The sequence below is a fragment of the Oncorhynchus nerka genome, linkage group LG28 (genome assembly GCF_034236695.1).
Source record: "Oncorhynchus nerka isolate Pitt River linkage group LG28, Oner_Uvic_2.0, whole genome shotgun sequence".
Classification (NCBI taxonomy): domain Eukaryota; kingdom Metazoa; phylum Chordata; class Actinopteri; order Salmoniformes; family Salmonidae; genus Oncorhynchus; species Oncorhynchus nerka.
In genome coordinates this window covers 3998272-4022398 of record NC_088423.1, presented here as the reverse complement: position 1 = coordinate 4022398, position 24127 = coordinate 3998272, and the positions used below count along the sequence as shown (strand labels likewise).

The window sequence follows — 24127 nt, the reverse complement described above, 5'->3', positions numbered from 1 at the left end:
CATACTGTTTTTATACTGTTTTTTTTATTTATTTATTTACTTTTCTGCTCTTTTGCACACCAATATCTCTACCTGTACATGACCATCTGATCATTTATCACCCCAGTGTTAATCTGCAAAATTGTATTATTCGCCTACCTCCTCATGCCTTTTGCACACATTGTATATAGACTGCCCATTTTTTTTTTCTACTGTGTTATTGACTTGTTAATTGTTTACTCCATGTGTAACTCTGTGTTGTCTGTTCACACTGCTATGCTTTATCTTGGCCAGGTCGCAGTTGCAAATGAGAACTTGTTCTCAACTAGCCTACCTGGTTAAATAAAGGTGAAATAAATAAAAAAATTTAAAAAATCGTCCTGCCTCCCCTCCTCCTTCAACACCCTGCTCTCCTTACTCAGCAGTTCCCCAGCTCCAGGTCCGGGTGGGGGTTAGTGTGGGGCTGTGCCCTTCGTCTTCAATAAATCAGCTAACATAGCAAAAATCCTTGACTATGTACATATTCAGTGAGCATAGCCTTGCTATTGAAGAGACCAACATAGGCAGACCTGGCTCTCAAGAGAAGACAGGAAACTGAGCTGCACTTCCTATCAAATGTTTGACCACATTAGAGACATATTTTCTACAGATCACACAGAACCACAAAGAATTTGAAAACAAATCCAATATTGATAAATTCCTATATATGTTAGGTGAAATACCACAATGTGTAATCAGAGCAGCAAGATGTGTGGCCCGTTGCTATGACTAAAGGGCACCCAGAGGAGCACAAACAACACCGTAAATACAACCTATATTTAGTTGTTTATTTCACTTGCTTTGGCAATGTAAACATATGTTTCCCATGCCAAAAAGGCACTTTGAATTGATTTCAGAGAGGGGGGGGGGGGGGGTAGCCTGATTCCCCATCACTCACCTGACAGGGCCTTGAGAGATAACAGAGCAGAGCTTTCCTTTCTCTGTGGCTTTCCTTTCTCTGTGGGGAGACGAGGGAATAGAGGACTACTGTCTGTTTGTTCATCGCTTTCTCTCAATCTTTCACTGGTGTTTTCCCCCATGTCGTTTTCATTATTGTATCCCCAAACCACACACATCCCTGAGTCGCTTCTATTTTCAGTTTGCTGCAGCTAGCGACTGGAACGAGCTGCAACAAACACTCAAACTGGACAGTTCTCTCTTCATTCAAAGACACAATCATGGACTCTTACTGACAGTTGTGGCTGCTTTGTGTGATGTATTGTTGTCTCTACCTTCTGCCCTTTGTGCTGTTGTCTGTGCCATGTTTTGTGCTGCTACCATGTTGTGTTGCTACCATGTTGTCATGTTGTGTTGCCATGTGTTGCCGCCATGCTATGTTGTAGTCTTAGGTCTCTGTTAATGTAATGTTGTGGTGTCTCTCTTGTCGCGATGTGTCTTTTGTACTATATTTTAATTTAATTTTAAATGTTTAATCCCAGCCCCAGTCCCCGCAGGAGGCCTTTTGCCTTTTGGTAGGCCGTGATTGTTCTCAACTGACTTGCCTAGTTAAATAAAGGTTAAATATATAAATGTTTAAAATTCATGCCAAAGACTAATTGGCTAAGGCTTGAGTGTTTTTCTTCTGTGTCTTTAGTTCAGTTAAAAAAAACTTTCCGTATTTAGACTTTGATATGAGCTTGCCACAGCAGGACTTGGCAGAAATGGTTCTCTAAATCACAACATTGCTCTGGTTACATGTCCTCAAACTAGTACCACACCAGCCTGGTCCCACACAATGTTTATAGCCAGAACCTCTGCTATAGGCATTTGTTTACTTCTTACTTTACCACAACAGCCTGTAGCAGAGGTTCTGACTATCACAAACCCCGGACCTGTCATGATGAACATAAGATTCCAAAACACAAACCCTGTGCTCCCACAAAAAAGTACAAATAAGCCCACCACCCACCTCCACCTCATAACCCAGGCTCCTGTGCGTCTGTGTGTGGCAGTGTGACGACAGACCTACATTCAAATACTATTTGAAAAAATGTATAAAACTTCCGCTGGGCTTAATTGTGCTTGCCTGGTGCAATGGAACCAAGAGTATAGTCATAAAAGTGCCAACCCCACTCTGAGGAGTGAGATGAGCTTCTGAAACTAAATCACCTCCCTGGTTTTCAGACGGCTCTGGTTGCAAGAACAACAGAGAGATAACCAGACCACCACTCTTAAAATCAGGGGGAACGGGAGTTCACACTCAGCTCCACACACACCGCACACACAGAGTGAGAAAGAGCCTCAGAGGAGGAGCGGGAGCTGACCCTAACAGAACCTTAGCAGAGCAGAGAGAGGTCACATAAACACCTCTGAATTCTACCAGCAGGCAGAAGCAATTACAAAAGTCAATAGCTGTGTTTGAATAGTCATACTAACCGTACTATTTGTGATGTGAATTTAGTATATAGTATAATTATTGGTCATAGTATGTATGTCGTTAGTAACCCATAAGTGCCCGGTTGTCGTACTAAATTCGCCAAAATATGAAGTATACACGCAGAGGACACTATTTCCGTTATTTAGGGCAATTCTTCAGGAAATGGGCGTGACTTCACATCATTTTCAGATTTGAAGAAAATGGCGGAAAATATGCAGCCGAAGTACGAGAGCAGATACAAATTCATTGCTTTAACTAATTATGACAAACTTGAAGAAAATGTTGAGCAATGTAATAAAATTATGTTGGCTGACAATTTATTAGCTACGGTGTCCTTACGAACCACATCGCATATCATTACAGCAGTATGTACCGGTATGTTGTTAGCTAGCTACCTAACGTTAGTTGGCTACGTATACATCAAACTTGCCAGTATTTTAACTATAGGCTATCTAACTACCCAATGTTAATTGACTTGATTATTTCCATCATTATTAGCTTAGCTAAATGGTATCGTTGTTGGGTGTTCTCAATGGACATTTGGGTGCTTTCGTAAATTCGCTCTGGCTATCTATTCCGATTTCAGAGGACTCTATTCTGCGCTCTGGTACACTCCGATGAATGAATTCACGAGCGCTCAACACCCGTTGAATGTGGCCGGTGTCAGTAAACGTCGGCAAAAAAACGTAATTAAATTGTTGCCAGCAGCACAGTTACAGTCACCAACTCTGGATAACATAAAGTGCTAACAGCTCTAGGGTGAGTAAAATTGTAAGAGTTGTCTCATTTGTGTCTGGAAGTAGCTAGCAAGCTAGCCAACGTTAGCTTGGGTGCTTGACTGCCGTTGTAAGGTCAGAACGCTCAAATCAACCCTACTCCTCGGCCTGAGCGTCCAGTGTGCGTTCCGATAGCGAAACGCTCTGAATTTACAAACGGACAATCTGAAAATGCTCTGAATTCACGAGTGCACTCTGGCACTAAAGAATGAATGTAACAACACACACAAAGTCGTAAAATGTCTACCTATTAATTTGTTATGTTAACGCTCAAATCAACCCTACTCCTCGGCCCGAGCGTCCAGTGTGCGCTCCGATAGCAAGAATTTGCATAGCAACCGTATCAACTTCCAGTAGACAGACGAAGAGCTAGTATGCTTAACTGAAAGGATATTGTTCATTTACAGTATTCTAAAATTAACTAAAAGTATATAGTATATAGTAAATACTCATTAATCTCTGCCCCTTTTTTCAATTTTCTTCTAAAAATTACATACCCAAATCGAACTGCCTGTATCTCAGGCCCTGAAGCAAGGATATGCATATTCTTGGCGCCATTTGAAAGGAAACACTTTGCAGTTTGTGGAAATGTGAAATTAATGTAGGAGAATATAACACAATAGATCTGGTAAAAGATAATACAAAGAAGAAGAAAAACCTTTCTTTTGTATGTTTTTTGTACCATCTTTGATGGGGCGGCAGCGTAGCCTAGAGCGTTGGACTAGTAACCGGAAGGTTGCAAGTTCAAACCCCCGAGCTGACAAGGTACAAATCTGTCGTTCTGCCCCTGAACAGGCAGTTAACCCACTGTTCCTAGGCCGTCATTGAAAATAAGAATTTGTTCTTAACTGACTTGCCTAGTTAAATAAAAGGTAAAAAAAAAAAAAAAAGAAAGGCCATAATGCATTATTTGAGCAATTTAGATTTTGGCCACTAGATGGCAGCAGTGTACGTGCAAAGTTTTAGACCGATCCAATCAATTTCTGTTCAAATTTTGGATCAAGATTGCACAGATTTGCCTAATTTGCTTATTAACAACTTTGTGTTCAACATTTTGCACTCTCCTCAAACAATAGCATGGTATTCTTTCACTGTGAATTGGACAGTGCAGTTAGATTAACAATAATTTAAGCTTTCCATCAATATCAGATATGTCCGTGGAAATTTTCTTCCTACTTACAACTTCATGCTGATCGCATTAGCTCAACCGTCCTATGGATGGGACACCGATCCCGAAGAAGTTTAAGAAGCTGCTAGGTTGAGAGACTTTTTGTTTAAGAAGCTGATAGAGAGATCAGCGGGACCAGGAAGTCACAGACAGGAAGGGAACATTATTAAAAGAGGACACAGGATTCTCTCACAGCCAGACCTGCGTTCAAATATTTTAAATATTTTAAATACTTTGCCTTGAGTGGCAGGTGTTTGCACTTTATGGACTGTTCCATTGGCTCCATTGCAACAGGCAAGCTCAATCAAGTAAAGCTAATATACATTATATATTATAAAGTATTTGAGAACAGTTCAAAGGTATTTAAACCCAGGTCTGGAGGAGTCTCACACACAGCAACAGCCTTAGTCTGACGACTGTAGGAAACATAAGCTGTGCTCGAATACCCATACTAGCATACTGTATTCTACACACTTAGACTACCTCAACCTATTAGCTTCCCAGACAAAGAAAGTCTGTTACAGGAGGTAAACCAATACTAAACCTGAAGTTAATAGTTCATTCAATTAGCCAAGTGAAACGAAAACTATTAAAATATTATTTTTGCAATATTTTAGGTCAAATATTATTGTGCATATTAGATTGAATTTATATTCAATGTCCATTCATCTCCCTCGCTCCTGCCCTCCCTCTTTCCTAAGCTTTGACTGACATGGCATCTCTCCCGGGTATGATTAGGTCTGTTCTGCTGGCCTTACAAAAACGGAGGCTGTGTCCCCATTCTCCACTCACCTTCCATTCACATGCACACTTCCCTTCCATACATGTGCACACTACCCTTTCATACAGTTTCACACTCCCCATCATGGAATTAAAAGTAATTGGATTGGTGTAGAGAAAGCATTGGCTAGAGAAACATGGCATCTTACTCAGGTCTGACTAGGTCTGTCTGCTGTTATCCTATGTAACAACAATAGTCAGAGAGCAGACAGACCTAGTCAGACCTGAGTAAGATGCCATGTTTCTCTAGCCAATGCTTTGACAGACAGACAGCACACTAACCTAACCTCTAGCCTAGAGCCAACGCCCTCCCCCTCTTCTGGGAAACACATTTACAGTTTCGGGGAAAAAGTCTGGGCTTAAATGTGGAGGTTCACAATCAAATATACAATGAATGCTGGAAAATACTGTCTCAAATACGTTTCACGTCATAATGTATAAGCTGTGTTCGAATACTCACTAACCATACTATTTGTGATATAAATTGAGTATATAGTATGCTTATTGGTCATAGTATGGATATACAGTGGGGCAAAAAAGTATTTAGTCAGCCACCAATTGTGCAAGTTCTCCCACTTAAAAAGATGAGGCCTGTAAGTTTCATCATAGGTACACTTCAACTATGACAGACAAAATGAGAAAGAAAATCACATTGTAGGATTTTTAATGAATTTATTTGCAAATTATGGTGGAAAATATGTATTTGGACAATAACAAAAGTTTCTCAATACTTTGTTATATACCCTTTGTTGGCAATGACAGAGGTCAAACGTTTTCTATAAGTCTTCACAAGGTTTTCACACACTTGTTGATATTTTGGCCCATTCCTTCATGCAGATCTCCTCTAGAGCAGTGATGTTTGGGGGCTGTTGCTGGGCAACACGGACTCTCAACTCCCTCCAAAGATTTTCTCTGGGGTTGAGATCTGGAGACTGGCTAGGCCACTCCAGGACCTTGAAATGCTTCTTACGAAGCCACTCCTTCGTTGCCCGGGCGGTGTGTTTGGGATCATTGTTATGCTGAAAGACCCAATTCTTCCAAAAATGGGCATGGCTTCACATCATTTTCAGATTTGGAGAAAATGGCAGAAGTCCAATGAGAGCGGACACAAATTCATTGCTTTAACTAATTATGACAAATGTGAAGAAAATGTTGAGCAATGTAATAAAGTAATGACTTTTCAAATAAGTTGCCTTACACGTTATGTTGGCTGATAATTTGTTAGCTATACTGTCCTTACGAACCACATAGCATATCATTACAGCAGTATGTACCGGTATGTTAGCTATCTACCTAACATTAGTTGGCTACGAATATATCAAGCTTGCCAGTATAGTACCTATATGCTATCAAAACCAATGCTTATTGACTTGATTATTCCTGTCATTCTTAGCATTGTCAGTAAACATTGGCAAAAAAATAATAATTCAATTGTTGCCAGCAGCACAGTTAGTCAACAACGCTCTGGATAACCAGCTCTGCTAGGGTGGGTAAAATGGTCAGAGTGAGGTGTTCTCTCATTTGTGTCTGGAAGAAGCTAGCAAGTTAGACAACGTCAGCCAGTTATCTTGGGTGGTTGACTGTCGTTGTAAGGTCAGAATGCTTGAATGAACCCTAATCTCCTGCCAGAGTGTCCAGTTTGCGCTCTCAACGCTCCGAGAGCGAAACGCTGCGCCCAGAGCGCAGTCTAAGAGCACTCCGGAACTCCAAATTGAATTTAAGAACACATCCAAAGTCGTATAATGTCTAGCTAGTAATTTGTTATGCTAACAAGCAGGCAAGAGGTTGCATAACAGCATCAACTTCCGGAAGACAGGCAAAGCACTAGGATGCTCAGCTGATAGGATACCGTTTTTTACAATATACTAATATCAACTAATAGTATGTAGTATATGTTCTGTTTGTATGGGTGTTGTTGAAACATAGCCTCAGCGAATGGTGTTGAATGAGGAGTATTTTAGTTAGGTCTTGTGCTATTGTTAGAGTTTTATAATTCTAGAAACTTAGCCAAAATTCTGAGATTTTAAAGAATTTTCAGTTGTGGGATACCCAGTTGTAGGGTTCCCTTTCTGGTTATTCCCTCCTGATTGCTGGAATCTTCCATTTCCTACAGTAACCATTGATCAACTGTTAATTCAACTTTCCCAAAATGTATTCATTTCAAAACATCACCGTAATAACCCCTAACCAAAGAAACACTAGACATGAGTCCTAAAATGTAAACAACCGACATGTAAACAAACATACACAACAATAGTCATGAAGAGACAGCAGAATGAAAAGACAGAACAACCAATCAATGTATGAAACCTTTCACACAACAACAATAGAACAACAACCAACCTTCTGCCAGTAGTTGATATAGAAGACATCTCTGGAGAAGTTGAAGTAGATGTTGGTGTCGTAGGCATCGTCCCCTGCGTTGGAGATGGTCACGTTCAGAGAGACATTCCTCACTCCTCCTAGGGCCAGATGGGAACGCACGTGGAGCCTAGACGCAGGAATGGAATAATTACTTCGATTTGATAGGGACAGAATCAGTTAAAAGATTGTGAGACGTTCCGTACGTTCCTCACTCTTGCCAAGGCTAGAGGGAGGCGGATATGGAACCTGGTAGAGAATATTATGGTCATTCAGAAGAAGCTTTCTTTATTTTCTAAAGGTATTACTCTGTTATAAGTCATTATGAGAACTACAATGGAGTTATGAGAGATTTTCACTCCACACACAAGCAAAGGACACTAGTAATATATAACTAAGCTGTTATACTAGTAGTAATACCAGTGAACCACTGAATTACAACAGCTATTGGTTTCCAAAAGTACACACTGCCAATGATTCATACAAGAGGAAAAGGACCTCCCTCACTAAATATGGAGAAAGCATGGATGGCTTCCAATGACAACAAGAGCCAATGAACACACATCATAGTTCCACTGACCACACCCACACCTCAGTGTGTACAGCATGACCTCAGTCTCCTTTCATAGCAGAGTGGTGAGCAGAGGCCAGAAGAGAATGCGTGCTAGCACACACACAATCTTGTACAACTAAACTTGTGGGGACACACAATTCAGTCCCATTCAAAATCCTATTTTTCCTAACCCGAAAACCTAACCTTAACCCTAAATCTAACCCTAGCTCCTAACCCTAATTCTAACCATAACCCTAAACCCCCTAGAAATAGCATTTTACTTTGTGGGGACCAACAAAATATCCCCAGTTGATCACATTTTTGTTCATTTACTACTTGTGGCTGACTTCTGGTCCTGACAAGTATAGTTAAACACGTCCAAAACATACACTCGAATAGATATAAACCAAGTGAGTGGTCAAACAGAAGAACAGTGTGAGTGTGTTTTTTTACCCAGAAAGCAGTAGTTTCCCATGGAGTCTCAGGTCAGCAGCACAGTCATCAGACAGGCAGTTCCTCTCGAACCATGTCTAGAAGAGGAAACATGACAGAGTAATCAAAAACAGGCAGTTCCTCTCGAACCATGTCTAGAAGAGGAAACATGACAGAGAGTAATCAAAAACAGGCAGTTCCTCTCAAACCATGTCTAGAAGAGGAAACATGACAGAGAGTAATCAAAAATGTCAGGAAACATGACAGTTCCAGAGAGTAATCAAAAACAGGCAGTTCCTCTCGAACCATGTCTAGAAGAGGAAACATGACAGAGTAATCAAAAAATAACTAAATGGATCAATCTTCCAAATTCCGCTCAAGGAAAGAAAACACGGTGGCAACACCAGGTGGTAACCGAAACCACCTCATAACAATAATCTGAGGTTATTTCTTTGAAGTCATTTCTAGACATTCCTCTGCTAACACAGAGGAAGAAGATACTTTGCTTTCAGGTACCAGTGTTAGAGGGTCGATTCCTAAAACATTTCTAAAACATAAAGGAAATTGATCGGAACTAAATATACTGTATGTTTCAGTCCCTGTTTGAAAATAATTTACTTTCAACTCTGATTTGATTTGATTTTATTAGGATCTCTTTTAGTCTCCATTTGGACTAATCTTCCAAGAGTCCTTAACATTAAAATACAATTTATAATACAAACACACTATTACAAACATACATAATACACTAGCATAATGACCCAATATATACTCAATATAAAAAAATATATATATATAAAAAAGTATATTAAATGATTCTTCATCTACTATAGTCCCACAACATTTCTATATACTATATTTCAATTGTTTTTAAATCATGTTTAAACATATATATTGAAAGGTTTCTAGTTTGCTCAGTTAATTTATTCCATTTCTTTATTGCTCTAAATCGAAATGTTATTTTGCCCATTTCTTTTTTCTGTCTGGATAACGCATAGATGGTGGACAATATATTCCTAGTATTTACGGAATGTCTGTCTCTTACCAACTGAATACCATTGTGAATAGAACTTGGCCGTTTTAAATTATGTATATTATAAAATAAGATAAGCATGTTTTTTTCAATTATCTTGTCGATTGATGACCAACCAAGAACACTGCACATGACTGCAACAGAAGAACCATATCTCCGCCTTAAAACAATCCTTGCTGCTTTATTCTGTGCATTCTGCAGCCTCCTAACTTCACTAGATGATGCATTTCCCCAGACCACTGAACAATAGTTCACTTGACTCTCAACCAATGCCTGTGTTATTTGCTGAAGGATTTTCCTGGTAAATATTTAGCTATCCTTCTGATTATGCATGCTGTTTTAATATATATTTTTTTTACATAGATTAGTTATTTGAGACGACCATGATAAGCAGTTGTCTAGCTGCATTCCCAGTAGTTTGGTTTCTGCCACTTCTTCAATTTGTACTCCTCCCATACTTAATTGTATCCCATGCTGTTTTGGCCTTTTCCTAGTTGAACAGACCAACATAACTTTGGTTTTCTTGGTGTTTAAATCAAGTTTGTTTTGGCAAACCCATTTCCTGATAATCTCCAAATCTCCTTGCAAAGCCTGCTGTACCTGTTTAACTGATTGTCTTGCTGCATAAATTGTAGTATCATCTGCAAATATAGTAGCTTGAGTTTCAACCAAGGCATAGGGAAGGTCGTTGTGTATATTAAGTAGAGAAGTGGCCCAAGGCAGCTGCCCTGCGGTATTCCACAGTTTAACTAATGAGGGGAAGAAAATGAACCATTGATATAGGTGGACTGTTTCCTGTCAGTTAGATATGACTGTACCCAATTCAATGCTACCTCCTTAAAACCATAATGCATTAATTTTGTCAAAATAATTTAATGATCCACTAAATCAAATGCCGCACTGAAATCACTACTACCGCACTAAAAATAGTACACCAACAAACCTGCCATTATCCATAGCATTGAGCCACTGGTCAGTCATGTCAACCAATGCAGTGGTAGTGGAATGGTTTTTGTGACAAGCATGCTGATTGGCTGTAATCAGATAATTCTTATCCATGTACTCCCATATTTGTCTACTCACAATACCCTCCAATATCTTACTGAGTGTAGGGAGTAGACTAATTGGTTGACTATTGGCAGGAGTAATGGGTTCTTTGCAGTCTTTCGGAATAGGACACAGTTTCGCATGCTTCCATACATTTGCAAACAACCCCTTTTCCAGTGACCAATTAAATATGCATCTCAGTGGAACTGCAATCTGGGGAGCAGCACAGCGAAGCAAAAAATTGTCCATAAGACCATAACCTGTAGATTTACCATCAGGTAATGACTTCAATAGGTTTAACACCTCCTCCACTGACACCGTTTGCAGAGTAAAAGAGCAGGTCTTGTTGCTCATAATATGATCATCAATCCATTGGACAATAGCTTGTTTGGAAGAATGTATGTTCACATTGTTGCTTAGTAATTACATTTTCTGTGTAAAAAAATCTGCAAAATGATTGGCAATATCAACTGGTTTTGTTATTATTCTCCAGTCAACCTCCACACTAGATGGGCATGATGAGATAGATGTACCAGGTAAGCCCTTAACTGTGTTCCATACCTTTTTACAATCAGTAAAAGCATTGTTGTAAAATAACTTTTTCCCCCTTCGATTCAATTTAACTGCATAATTACGTAATGTTCTATAATTCTGTTCATCAATTTCTCATTTTGACTTGGCTGCTAAGACTTTTGCCATATTTCTTTGAGAAAAAGCCTCACCCAGTTCATCATCAATCCATGGAGATGGACGAGCACCAACTGTACTCTTTCTTATAGGGGCATGATGGTCCATTACCTCAGTGAGCAAATCAATAAAACATTCTATAGCGTGATTTAAATCATCCTCTGGATAAATCAGCTCCCAGAGTACAGCAGCTAAATCATTTAGAAATAACTCATGATTTGACCACAATCCTCTTTGAAACCTTGGTGTTCATGGTTATGGTCACAATATTATGGTTGACTCTCAGTAGACAGTACTGACGGAATTCGGGGGGTAAATCAAACCAGGACTCAAACCTGGATCCAGCGACTGTCAACCACACACCTTAGCCGTTACACCAAAACTCTTAGCATGATTGCAAGGTGTTGTCACTATAGTATGTTCTGTGAGAACATTTCAACCTACATATAGGCGACACAACAGCTGTAGCCTGTGACCTCATTCAACCTAAATATAGGCAAAACAGCTGTAGCCTGTTACCTCATTCAACCTATATATACAGTTGAAGTCGGAAGTTTACATACATTTAAGTTGGAGTCATTGAAACTCGTTTTTCAACCATTCCACATATTTCTTGTTAACAAACAAAAGTCTTGGCAAGTAGGTTAGGATATCTACTTTGTGCATGACACAAGTCATTTTTCCAACAATTGTTTACAGACAGATAACATATCACAATTCCAGTTGGTCAGAAGTTTACATACACTAAGTTGACTGTGCCTTTAAACAGCTTGGAAAATTCCAGAAAATTATGTCATGGCTTTAGAAGCTTCTGATAGGCTAATGGACATAATTTGAGTCAATTGGAGATGTACCTGTGGATATATGTCAAGGCCTACCTTCAAACTCAGTGCCTCTTTGCTTGACATCGTGGGAAAATCAAAAGAAATCAGCCAAGACCTCAGGGAAAAAAATTATAGACATCCACAGGTCTGGTTCATCCTTGGGAGACATTTTCAAACGCCTGAAGGTACCACGTTCATCTGTACAAACAATAGTACGCAAGTATAAACACCATGGGACCATGCAGCCATTATACCGCTCAGGAAGGAGATGCGTTCTGTCTCCTAGAGATGAATGTACTTGTGTGAAATGTGCAAATCAATCCCAGAACAACAGCAACATCTCAAGACATCAGTCAGGAAGTTAAAGCTTGGTCGCAAATGGGTCTTCCAAATAGACAATGACCCCAAGCATACTTCCAAAGTTGTGGCAAAATGGCTTAAGGACAACAAAGTCAAGGTATTGGAGTCGCCCTCGCCTCAATCCCATAGAACATTTGTGGGCAGAACTGAAAAAGCGTGTGTGAGCAAGGAGGCATACAAACCTGACTCGGTTACACCAGCTCTGTCAAGAGGAACTGGTCACAATTCACCCAACTTATTGTGGGAAGCTTGTGGATTGCTACCCGAAACGTTTTACCCAGTTAAACAATTTAAAGGCAATCCTACCCAATACTAATTGAGTGTATGTAAACTTCTGATCTACTGGGAATGTGACGAAAGAAATACAAGCTGAAATAAATCACTCTACTAATTTCCTGACATTTCACATTCTTAAATAAAGTGGTGATCCTAACTGACCTGAAACAGGGATTTTTTTACTAGGATTAAATGTCAGGAATTGTGAAAACTGAGTTTAAATGTAGTTGGCTAAGGTGTATGTAAACTTCCGACTTCAACTGTAGGTAGAACAGCTGTAGCCTGTTACCTCATTCAACCTAGATATATGCAGCACAACAGCTGTAGCCTGTTACCTCATTCAACCTAGATATATGCAGCACAACAGCTGTAGCCTGTTACCTCATTCAACCTAGATATATGCAACACAACAGCTGTAGCCTGTTACCTCATTCAACCTAGATATATGCAACACAACAGCTGTAGCCTGTTACCTCATTCAATCCAGGCTGTATCACAACTGACCGTGATTGGGAGTCCCAGAGGGGGGGCGCACATTTGGCCCAACATCGCCCGGGTTTGGCTGGTATAGGCCATCATTGTAAATAAGAATTTGTTCTTAACTTACTTTCCTAGTTAAATGAAGGTTAAATAAAAAATACAATAAAACTTAGCTATAGGCACCACAATAGCTCCAGAACAGCTAATCAAAGAACTACCCAGGCCCCTCTTTACGCTGCTGCTACTCTTAGTTTATTATCTATGCATAGTCCCTTTAACTCTACCTACATGTACATATTACCTCATCTAACCGGTGCCCCCACACACTGACTCTGTACCGGTACCCCCTGTATACAGCCTCCACATTGACTCTGTACCGGTACCCCCTGTATATAGTCTCCACATTGACTCTGTACCGGTCCCCCCTGTATATAGTCTCCACATTGACTCTGTACCGGTACCCCCTGTATATAGTCTCCACATTGACTCTGTACCGGTCCCCCCTGTATATAGCCTCCACATTGACTCTGTACCGGTCCCCCTGTATATAGTCTCCACATTGACTCTGTACCGGTCCCCCCTGTATATAGCCTCCACATTGACTCTGTACCGGTACCCCCTGTATATAGTCTCCACATTGACTCTGTACCGGTACCCCCTGTATATAGTCTCCACATTGACTCTGTACCGGTACCCCCTGTATATAGTCTCCACATTGACTCTGTACCGGTCCCCCTGTATATAGTCTCCACATTGACTCTGTACCGGTACCCCCTGTATATAGCCTCCACATTGACTCTGTACCGGTCCCCCTGTATATAGTCTCCACATTGACTCTGTACCGGTACCCCCTGTATATAGCCTCCACATTGACTCTGTACCGGTCCCCCTGTATATAGCCTCCACATTGACTCTGTACCGGTCCCCCTGTATATAGTCTCCACATTGACTCTGTACCGGTACCCCCTGTATATAGCCTCCACATTGACTCTGTACCGGTACCCCTGTATATAGTCTCCACATTGACTCTGTACCGGTCCCCCTGTATATAGTCTCCACATTGACTCTGTACCGGTCCCCCTGTATATAGTCTCCACATTGACTCTGTACCGGTCCCCCTGTATATAGTCTCCACATTGACTCTGTACCGGTCCCCCCTGTATATAGCCTCCACATTGACTCTGTACCGGTCCCCCTGTATATAGTCTCCACATTGACTCTGTACCGGTCCCCCTGTATATAGCCTCCACATTGACTCTGTACCGGTCCCCCTGTATATAGTCTCCACATTGACTCTGTACCGGTCCCCCTGTATATAGTCTCCACATTGACTCTGTACCGGTACCCCCTGTATATAGCCTCCACATTGACTCTGTACCGGTCCCCCTGTATATAGTCTCCACATTGACTCTGTACCGGTACCCCCTGTATATAGCCTCCACATTGACTCTGTACCGGTCCCCCTGTATATAGTCTCCACATTGACTCTGTACCGGTACCCCTGTATATAGTCTCCACATTGACTCTGTACCGGTCCCCCTGTATATAGTCTCCACATTGACTCTGTACCAGTACCCCCTGTATATAGTCTCCACATTGACTCTGTACCGGTACCCCTGTATATAGTCTCCACATTGACTCTGTTCCGGTACCCCCTGTATATAGTCTCCACATTAACTCTGTACCGGTCCCCCCTGTATATAGTCTCCACATTGACTCTGTACCAGTACCCCCTGTATATAGTCTCCACATTGACTCTGTACCGGTACCCCCTGTATATAGTCTCCACATTGACTCTGTTCCGGTACCCCCTGTATATAGTCTCCACATTAACTCTGTACCGGTACCCCCTGTATATAGTCTCCACATTAACTCTGTACCGGTACCCCCTGTATACAGCCTCACTTGTTATTTTACTGCTGCTGTTTAATTGTGTTACTTTTATTTTCTATTTTTTACTGATCTATTTTTTTTAATTAACACTTATTTTTTTTATTAACTTCTTATAGCATTGTTGGTTAAGGGCTTGTATGTAAGCATTTCACTGTAAGGTAACACCTGTTGTATTCGGCGCATGTGACAAATAAAATTTGATTTCAACCTAGATAATAGGCAACAACAGCTGTAGCCTGTTACCTCATTCAACCTAGATAATAGGCAACAACAGCTGTAGCCTGTTACCTCATTCAACCTAGATAATAGGCAACAACAGCTATAGCCTGTTACCTCATTCAACCTAGATAATAGGCAACAACAGCTGTAGCCTGTTACCTCATTCAACCTAGATATATGCAACACAACAGCTGTAGCCTGTTACCTCATTCAACCTAGATATATGCAACACAACAGCTGTAGCCTGTTACCTCATTCAACCTAGATATATGCAACACAACAGCTGTAGCCTGTTACCTCATTCAACCTAGATATATGCAACACAACAGCTGTAGCCTGTTACCTCATTCAACCTAGATATATGCAGCACAACAGCTGTAGCCTGTTACCTCATTCAACCTAGATAATAGGCAACAGCTGTAGCCTGTTACCTCATTCAACCTAGATAATAGGCAACAACAGCTGTAGCCTGTTACCTCATTCAACCTAGATAATAGGCAACAACAGCTGTAGCCTGTTACCTCATTCAACCTAGATAATAGGCAACAACAGCTGTAGCCTGTTACCTCATTCTTTGCTGCCATCTTGCCTCCTTTCCTCCAGCGCAGTACAGGTGTAAGAGCAGGCAGGTCTTTGTCCAGGTGACCGTTCACCACATGCTTCCCCAGGGTGTAGGCCACCTCAAAGGTGATGGCTGTGAATACGTCTTTCACGTCCTTCTGTAGAGACACAAAGAGAAACCAAATGGCAGTTCAAGCACAATGTCATTTCGGAACCCAGAACCAAATCTTGAATTGCTCAGATTGTTATGAGAAAGAGCCAGTGTTTAAGACCACCTAAAGCGAGACCGATTCAATACCAAGTATACACCTCACTATATAACAAAATATATGTGTACAATACCATTCAAAAGTTTGTGGTCACTTACAAATGTTCTTGTTTTTGTAAGAAAAGCACATTTTCTGTCCATTAAAATAACATCAAATTGATCAGAAATACATTGTTAATGTTGTAAATGACTATTGTAGCTGGAAACAGCAGATTTTTTATGGAATATCTACATAGGCATACAGAGACCCATTAACAGCAACCATCACTCCTGTGTTCCAACGGCACGTTGTGTTAGCTAATCCAAGTTTATCATTTTAAAAGGCTAACTGATCATTAGAAAACCCTTTTGCAATTATGTTAGCACAGTTGAAAACTGCTGTTCTGATTAAAGAAGCAATAAAACTGGCCTTCTTTAGACTAGTTGAGTATCTAGAGCATCAGCGTTTTGGGGTTCGATTACAGGCTCAAAATGGCTAGACACAAAGAACGTTCTTCTGAAACTCGTCAGTCTATTCTTGTTCTGAGAAATGAAGGCTATTCCATGCGAGAAATTGCCAAGAAACTGAAGATCTCGTACAACGCTGTGTAATACTCCCTTCTTAGAACAGGGCAAACTGGCTCTAACCAGAATAGAAAGATGAGTGGGAGGCCAAGGTGGACAACTGAGCAAGAGGACAAGTCCATTAGAGTGTCTAGTTTAAGAAACAGACGCTTCACAAGTCCTCAACTGGCAGCTTCAAGAAAAGGTTAAGACGGGCAAAAGAACACAGACACTGGACAGAGGAAGGCCAGTATCCCAGAGTTGCGTCTTCACTGTTGACGTTGAGACTGGTATTTTGCAGGTACTATTTAATGAAGCTGCCAGTTGAGGACTTGTAATCACAATTTATTTTATTTTGAATTTAATACATATAGTGTGACACCATAGATTTGGGATGAATTGGACCGCAGAGTGAAGGAAAAGCAGCCAACAAGTGCTCAGCATATGTGGGAACTTCTTCAAGACTGTTGGAAAAGCATTCCAGATTAAGCTGGTTAAGAGAATGCCAAGAGTGTGCAAATCTGTAATCAAGGCAAAGGGTGGCTACTATGAAGAATCTCAAATATATATTTGTTTAACACTTTTTTGGTTACTACAGGATTCTATGTGTTATTTAATAGTTTTGATGTCTTCACTATTATTATACAATGTAGAAAATAGTACAAATAAAGAAAAACCCTGGAATGATCAGGTGTGTCCAAACTTTTGACTGGCACTGAATATATCTGAAGAATTAAATAAAACAAAGCTGTTTGACATAGAAACACCAGATTTATCTGTAAAAAAAAAGCATGATTAAATATGAATAACGTTCCACCCATGAGGCCAAAGAGGGCAATTTTGTTCCTTGACTGCAGGAAAGGGTTGTTTTAAATGATCATTATCTGGTGAGTGGAACTGTGTTTTTGTGATAATAATGCATTCTTTTTTTGTTTTTGCTCAATCTGATTGGGTGGGCAGGACCTGGCTCCCCAGTGGGTGGGCCTGTGTCCACCAGGCAAACTCATCCCTACACCCCAAACGCAAACAGCACATGACTGAATTGCACATCACAAATAGCCTACTAACCAAGACTTCAAACTAAGTTTTTTCAGTACCTGGTTTGCACACCCATTGTTGCCTAGTTAGCATTTACTGGTAGATATCATAAATTGAAACATCTTTCCTACCTAACGGCTACCGATGTCATTCTGTGAGCTGATCCATGCCAAAACCAGTTGAGAGCTGCATACTCTTCGTGCCTGCAGACGATATTCTGCCGAAACTAGGCTGTGTGTGCTGCGCGCATATTCATATATTGCACATGTTTTGCGATTGTGTAGTCCACTTTGTGCATAATTTCACTATTGTACTACATAAATGGTATATCTCTACTACACTACTGTGCATCAGTGGGGATTAAGAAGTGACAGGTGCTGTCCTTTGAGCAGCACAAACCTGTCACACACTAAAGTCCCTGGTCCAAATGGTTCGCCACTGCGCACACATTTCTACTGTTAAGATATTCATGTTTTGAGAAAAGAGTATATATTTGGCCTGGCTAAGCAGTTTTATGTGCTCGTTGAATGAAAGCTGATAATTATGAGTTTTTTTACTCCGCTGTTCTCGGGAAGAAATTACGTCCTTCCTGTCCGAGTCAAGACCGAGTACAAATGTATCCGACACGAGACCGAGACACTCAAAATGCTGAGTACTACAACCCTGGAAAGAACCCTATTATGTTGACATCAGATAAAGTCCTCTCTAGGTGCTATCAATCTGAACTTGACTGGTAATAAAAGGCCCTTCAGAAGTGGATATGGGCTTCAGAAGACCATGCCAACCCCATCTTTACTGGCTCCGATATTTTCTCCACTCATTGTCCTTTCAGCTCAACGCAGCTCGGTTTGGATTGGCTCAGTAGGGTGAAGAGGGTAAATGTAATACATGTACTAAACAACTGGCATTGCATTGGCATGTACTGTACTCTATCCTTTCCACTGTGAGACCATACGACCTGAGAGAACCATAGGGAAAGTGTTTCTTTTGGCACGGGACTTGGAAACAACGAAAAGCAAAAAAACACAAGCTCTGAATATGATCAAACCCCACGTCCTCATTACAGAATACTGTTGGAAAAAGGACATGGGAAAATCACATCTTTATGTCTTTCTCTCTTTTCGTTTATTCTTTCCTGTCCATTAAACTTCACTCACTCAACCTTTAAAGAGCTAGAGACTCTGATGGTCAGGGGTTTGGCTCCATGTTACTGTCTGGTACCACTGACCGACCGGAGTGTCTCTCTTTGCCCATACTAGTGTCTGCCAGCTTGGAACCAAACCCCTCATGAGGGCTTCATGGTCTTTTCTTCTCTGGTGGTCTCTTTCTCTCCCTCTCTCTTTCCCAGTGGTTGTGCTCTCTCTCCCTCTCTCTTTCCCAGTGGTTGTGCTCTCTCTCCCTCTCTCTTTCCCAGTGGTTGTGCTCTCTCTCCCTCTCTCTTTCCCAGTGGTTGTGCTCTCTCTCCCTCTCTCTTTCCCAGTGGTTGTGCTCTCTCTCCCTCTCTCTTTCCCAGTGGTTGTGCTCTCTCTCCCTCTCTCTTTCCCAGTGGTTGTGCTCTCTCTCCCTCTCTCTTTCCCAGTGGTTGTGCTCTCTCTCCCTCTCTCTTTCCCAGTGGTTGTGCTCTCTCTCCCTCTCTCTTTCCCAGTGGTTGTGCTCTCTCTCCCTCTCTCTTTCCCAGTGGTTGTGCTCTCTCTCCCTCTATTTTTTTTTTATTGTTTCGTTTTCCACCATCCATCAATCCACCCATCTCCTTCCTCTTTCAGGCCATATAGGAGACCTGAAGTTCTGTCTGGTTGGATTAACACATTTAAACACTCACACACTGACATCCTCTGTGAAGGGGCAGCTGTCTGCTACCTAGCACAGTGAGAGAGTTATGGCAGGAAAGAGGAAAAGTGTGGATGTGGGCAGGACATGAATCATCAGAAACAGGCCCGGTTACAGGGCTGATTCCCCCATTGGGAGGGAGAAAATACTGCAGGCCGCCCCTATGATCATCAAGACCCAAATTAGAAACTTGACTAAAAGATTTATTGAATTATCCTCTTAGTACTATAGCTTACTTTGTCAAGTTTTTGGTAACGCACAGGTAAAAATACCAATATATGGAATCTTCTAAATGCTTTATCTGCTTGACTGTTGGTCATTGAATAAGTTATGAAGTCATTGTACTATATGATTGAAGTAGTTTTTTGTGAAATGTCACATTAAGCACAACACAAATATAACTGAATAGAATTTGATGGGTTTGGTTCCCAACCTTCCCATTTACATAACAGTGACAAGGCTCAGTACCATGGACGGACTATAGAAATATAATCTCATGTTAGCCGTGTTCAGCATGCCCAATAAGTGCACTGTCCAGGGGCTTTTCCTGCTCTAGTCATTCTATTTCCATGGGATGAGCACTGCTGACTGTTGAACACTGACCTACCATCCATCATTAAACTGTCTCAGAGACAGAGGCTGTGATATCGTGGGAGATGGAGACAGAGGCTGTGATATTGTGGGAGATGGAGACAGAGGCTGTGTTATTGTGGGAGATGGAGACAGAGGCTGTGATATTGTGGGAGATGGAGACAGAGGCTGTGATATTGTGGGAGATGGAGACAGAGGCTGTGATATTGTGGGAGATGGAGACAGAGGCTGTGATATCGTGGGAGATGGAGACAGAGGCTGTGATATCGTGGGAGATGGAGACAGAGGCTGTGTTATTGTGGGAGATGGAGACAGAGGCTGTGATATTGTGGGAGATGGAGACAGAGGCTGTGATATTGTGGGAGATGGAGACAGAGGCTGTGATATTGTGGGAGATGGAGACAGAGGCTGTGATATTGTGGGAGATGGAGACAGAGGCTGTGATATTTTGGGAGATGGAGACAGAGGCTGTGATATCGTGGGAGATGGAGACAGAGGCTGTGATATCGTGGGAGATGGAGACAGAGGCTGTGTTATTGTGGGAGATGGAGACAGAGGCTGTGATATTGTGGGAGATGGAGACAGAGGCTGTGATATTGTGGGAGATGGAGACAGAGGCTGTGATATTGTGGGAGATGGAGACAGAGGCTGTGATATTGTGGGAGATGGAGACAGAGGCTGTGATATTGTGGGAGATGGAGACAGAGGCTGTGATATTGTGGGAGATGGAGACAGAGGCTGTGATATTGTGGGAGACAGAGGTTGTGTCTCAAATGACACCCTATTCCTTATAGTGCACTACTTTTTTACCAGAGCCCTATTGAACCCTATTGAGCCCTAGCCAACAGTAGTGCACTATAAAGGGAATAGGGTGACATTTGGAATACAGGCACTGCCGGGTCCCAGGGAAGGAACAGAACAATGCGTGGCTGGACTCTGAGAATGAGTGAAACTTTCATTATATCGTGCTTCTACACCTGCATTGCTTGCTGTTTGGGGTTTTAGGCTGGGTTTCTGTACAGCACTTTGAGATATCAGCTGATGTACGAACGGCTATATAAATACATTTGATTTGATTTGATCCCCTTTATGTTAGGAAACAGTGGAGGTCATTGGTAAGCCCTGCTTGGCCCAAGTTTTTATTAGGCAGTTATTAATGTTCCCTATACCACCTGCCTCCCAAGCCCCAGTCTCACCCCCAGCCCTAGTTCTAGGCTCCTACCTCACCCCGACCACCCCAGCCTCCTACCACCACACTTCATCCCAGGCTCCTCCTCCTAGGGTAGTCCACTTCTTCAGCCCCAGCCCACCCCCACATCTCTCCCCAGCTCCTGCCCACCACCACACCCCTCCCAGGCTCCTACCGCAGCCCCAGCCCACCCCACACACCTCTCCCAGGCTCCTACCGCAGCCCCAGCCCACCCCACACACCCCTCCCAGGCTCCTACCGCAGCCCCAGCCCACCCACACACCCCTCCCAGGCTCCTACCGCAGCCCCAGCCCACCCCACACACCTCTCCCAGGCTCCTACCGCAGCCCCAGCCCACCCCACACACCCCTCCCAGGCTCCTACCGCAGCCCCAGCCCACCCCACACACCCCTCCCAGGCTCCTACCGCAGCCCCAGCCCACCCCACACACCTCTCCCAGGCTCCTACCGCAGCCCCAGCCCACCCCACACACCTCTCCCAGGCTCCTACCGCAGCCCCAGCCCACCCCCACACCTCTCCCAGGCTCCTACCGCAGCCCCAGCCCACCCCACACACCCCTCCCAGGCTCCTACCGCAGCCCCAGCCCACCCCACACACCCCTACCCCATCACAGCGCTGCTGTTAACTACTGTATTTATAGAACACAGGAGTTCCTGAGCTCCAACTGAGACAGAGGCTGACTGGGTGTTAATGGCCTGGTGCTTTTAATTATCTGAATGGAATGGACCCACACAACAACTGGTCCTTACTTACAGTTACCTGGCACGCACGCATGCATGCACGAGCATACGCAACACCTGCACAACACACACACACACCAGTAACAAACACCGGTCACAGCGTCACACTCACAAATGAGAGACAACATGGCAGCAGATGACTCTCTACAGTCAAAGGCTGTCATTCTATGAACCAACGCTCGCCTCAGGGACGCTTTGTTTCAGTCAAATGTACCTTTTCAAATAGGATGGAACACAAGCACGCCTAAGATGGGATGGGAGAGGATGACTGCCGTTTCATGGACTCTTAATCAACTATGCCATTTGGATTGTTTTTTCACATTTTTTGTAACTTATTTTGTACATAATGTTGCTGCTACTGTCTCCTATGACTGAATAGAGCTTCTGGACATCAGAACAGCGATTATTCACCTTGAACTAGAAAAATAATTTCTCTTTAATGAGTCGGACGAGAGACATGTACTCCAGACACGCGAACAGGCTCTCATCCCCGTCATTCAAAGGAGAAAGAGACGGAAACGATATTGTGTAAAAAGAGATTGGGGTGCCTTGGATCTGCCGACGAGTGGCTAATCTGCCCTTGGCATCCGTACAACTGGCCAACATACAATCACTGGAAAATAAATTGGACAAGCTAAAAGCACGTATATCCTATCAACGGGACATGAAAACTGTAATGTCTTATGTTTCACAGAGTAGTGGCTGAACGATGATATGAATAACATACAGCTGGTAGGTTATACATTGTATCGGCAGGATAGAACAGCAGCCTCTGGTAAGACATGGGGCGGCGGTCTATGCATATTTGTAAACAATAGCTGGTGCACGATATCTAAGGAAGCCTCAAGGTTTTGCCCGCCTGAGGTAGAGTATCTCATGATAAGCTGTAGACCAGACTATCTACCTAGAGAGTTTTCATCTGTATTTTTCGTAGCTGTCCACAGACCGATGCTGGCACTAAGACCTCACTCAGTGAGCTGTATACCTCCATAAGCAAACAGGAAAACACTAATCCATAGGTGGTGTTCTTTGTGGCCGGGGACTTTAATGTAGGCAAATTTAAATCCGTTTTCCCTCATTTCTACCAGCATGTTAAATGTGCAACCAGAGGAGAGAAAAACTCTCGACCACCTTTACTCCAAACACAGAGACGCAAACAAAGCTGTCCCTCGCCCTCCATTTGGCAAGTATGACCATAATTCTATCCTCCTGATTCCTGCTTATCAGCAAAAATGAAAGTAGGAGGCACCAGTGACTCGGTCAATAAACAAGTGGTCCGATGAAGCAGATGCTAAGCTACAGAGCTGTTTAACTAGCACAGACTGGAATATGTTCCGGTATTCATCTGATGCCATTGAGGAGTACACCACATCAGTCACTGGCTTCATCAATAAGTGCATCGATGACGTCGTCCCTACAGTAACTGTACGTACATACCCCAACCAGAAGCCATGGATTACAGGCAACATCCACACTGAGCTAAAGGGTAGCGCTGCCGCTTTCAAGGAGCGGACTATAACCCGGAAGCTTATAAGAAATCCCGCTATGCCCTCCGACAAACCATCAAATAGGCAAAGCGTCAATACAGGACGAAGATAGGATCATACTGCTCCGACGCTCGTTAGATGTGGCAGGGCTTGCAAACTATTACAGAATACAAAGGGAAGCACAGCCGCGAGCTGTCCAGTGACACAAGCCTACCAGATGAGCTAAATTACTTCTATGCTCACTTCGAGGCAAGTAACAATGAAACATGCATGAGAGCACCAGCTGTTCCCGGACAAATGTGTGATCACCTTCTCCGCAGCCGATGTGAGTAAGACCTTTAAACAGGTCAACATTCACAAGGCCGCAGGGCCAGACGGATTACCAGGACGTGTACTCTAAGCATGCGCTGACCAACTGGCAAGTGTCTAAACTGACATTTTCAACCTCGCCCTGTCTGAGTCTGTAATACCTACATGTTTCAAGCAGACCACTGTAGTCCCTGTGCCCAAGAACACTAAGGTAACTTTCCAAAAAAAAACTACAGACCAGAAGTACTCACATCTGTAGGTATAAAGTG

At 42.5% G+C, this 24127-nt stretch overlaps 1 protein-coding gene across 1 annotated transcript in view; it reads right to left on the bottom strand.

The window, feature by feature from the left end:
- LOC115120420 (integrin alpha-9-like) overlaps window positions 1–24127 on the bottom strand; it is a 224493-nt gene that overhangs the window by 46754 nt on the left and 153612 nt on the right. The window contains exons 16-18 of the mRNA XM_065012599.1: window positions 15851–16003; window positions 8487–8563; window positions 7463–7610 (exon numbers count right to left, since the gene is read on the bottom strand). Coding sequence (XP_064868671.1) covers window positions 7463–7610; window positions 8487–8563; window positions 15851–16003 — 378 coding nt within the window. The remainder of the gene's footprint in view (window positions 1–7462; window positions 7611–8486; window positions 8564–15850; window positions 16004–24127) is intronic.